General features: G+C 60.0%; 1 protein-coding gene across 1 annotated transcript in view; it reads right to left on the bottom strand.

Moving 5' to 3' along the window:
- PFDN4 (prefoldin subunit 4) overlaps window positions 1-1,805 on the bottom strand; it is a 7,647-nt gene extending 5,842 nt beyond the window's left edge. The window contains exon 1 of the mRNA XM_012728070.1: window positions 1,680-1,805. Coding sequence (XP_012583524.1) covers window positions 1,680-1,724 — 45 coding nt within the window. The 5' untranslated portion in view covers window positions 1,725-1,805. The remainder of the gene's footprint in view (window positions 1-1,679) is intronic.
- Between the last annotated feature and the right edge of the window lie 162 nt (window positions 1,806-1,967).

Here is a 1,967-nt window from a genome sequence, read left to right as displayed (position 1 = left end):
GCAAAATGAGGCTGCAGCACCCGCTTTGCAGGGTGAGAGTGAGCACCCGGCCGGGGCCTGGGGACGGGGTCCCCTTTCAGTCAGTGACAGCAAGAGCCTCCTCTCCTGAGCAATGTTCACCGAAACCTGCACAGGAAGAGCAGACACTCATCCAGAAGGAAGTTCTGCTCCTCTAAGGAACAGGACAGCAGAGTCCACGTGAAAACTGAAGTTGCTGGGCCCTGAGGCCCTTTCCTGAGAATCACTAGCACCTTCTGGGGTAACAGGAAGAACCCGCACCGCAAGTGCCCCCCTCACAGCCCACCGGAGTTTGGGTCTGACCAGCAGAACCTAGCTGGCCGCTGGCCCCTCACTGCTCTGGGAGTCAGAGAAGGGAACTGGCCATTTTCATTCTGGGTTTTTTTGTTTGTTTCTTAAAGGTATCTACCAAGTCTCTCAACTTTTTTCCCCTCCACTTCCCTTGCATAGTATTCATTTAGCAATTACTTAGTATTTTCCATGTGAAAACACTTCCCAGGAAGAGGGCACACACTGGCCCTGGGAATTCTGGCAAGTTACATTCTGGGGGAGCACAGACAGGAGAAACTAAATTTGTGGTGGTGAAAGGGGTTGAGTGCTGAAGGCGCTGGGGGCCGAGGAGGGAGAGGCGGTCAAAGATGGCATCTCTGAGGGGGACACCTGTACTCAGCCCCCCAAGAACCAAAGCAGAACTCTGGAGATGAGAGGACTGAATCACCTAAACATTCTCCCAGAAAGCGGAGACCCACTGGATGAATGACATGTTACAAATGTCCCAATCTCTCCTTTAAACTCAAAGCCCCCCAAGCCACTCCCACTCACTGGCCCCCACATTTCCTCCTAGGCAGGCCGAGGGGGAGCAGCATGGGCCTGCGGCCGCCCTCCGGGAGCCAGGACAGCAGGCAGCTTCCACGGGAGGCGGCAGCAGCCGCCTCGCAGTCTTGGTAGACAGAGAAGGAAGAACAGCCTTCGCCTCCCAGACCGCATGGGGCCCGGGCAGCGCAGCTCACGCTCCTCTGCACCCCCTTCTCCTTCAGGAGAGGTGCCCCCTCTCTGGGAAGCCTCTCCCTTTCCAACTTTCTCTTCCTCTCTGTTCTCAAAACAGACCTCATCCCAGCCTTCAGGTCACACGCTCCTCTGGCACGGATCCTCCCAGGGCTGCAGGGGCAGCGTCAACGGGTGGGCCACAAGGGCCTTCTAGGGGTGAAAGGTCATTCTGCACAGAGGCCCCAGTACAAGGGTGCCAGGGCCGCCACAGGTTCTCTGGACCCCTAAGCCCTGCCCTGCTGCTCAAGAAGAATGTGTGGGTGAGAGGCCGAGAGCACCTGGTTGGCATGAGGCTTTCCCAGCTCCCCGGCCTTGGGCCACCGGATAAAAGCAGCCCCTGCTGCAACCACACAGGCCTGGAGCAGGAAAGCGGAAGCCGACGGTGCTCGCATGGTCTGGAAGTGGTGTGAAAGTGAAGGTCCCTCCCAGCAGACGGGTTAACACAGCCCCACCCCCAGGTGAGAAACCCGGGCCCAGCCTGTGTGTGGGCTTGCTCCCTAAAGTAGGCATTAACAGTGAGCCGCAGCTCCCCAAAAAGGCGGATAACGTTAAAACAGCCTAAGTGATGTGCTCGGGGGGAGCTCAGGCTCAGGTAGGACCGGCCGGATCTTCACCTGCGCTGGCCTCCTGCCGCCCCCTGCCGCGAGCGCGCTAAGCATGGGGTGGACCCACTGCTTCCGCGGCAAACAGGGGCTTCTTCGCGCGCCCCTCGGGCACGTCAAAGGCCCCCCAAGCCACTCCACTCACTGGACCGCGCATTTTTCCCCTGGCGGGCCGCGGGGAGCCTGCGGCCGGGGAGCCGCGGGCAGCCGGGCAGCTTGCCTGGGCCCAGCGGGGTCCCTGGGCACCACTGTGCTCTGTGGCTGTTTCCCCGTCGGTAAAGTGGGGAGATTCCCGGCCGC

Source organism: Condylura cristata, unplaced genomic scaffold (assembly GCF_000260355.1).
Source record: "Condylura cristata isolate star-nosed mole 26May11 unplaced genomic scaffold, ConCri1.0 scaffold00022, whole genome shotgun sequence".
Lineage (NCBI taxonomy): Eukaryota > Metazoa > Chordata > Mammalia > Eulipotyphla > Talpidae > Condylura > Condylura cristata.
Note: the sequence above shows the minus strand (reverse complement) of the source record. Positions and strands in the feature narration are given on the sequence as shown.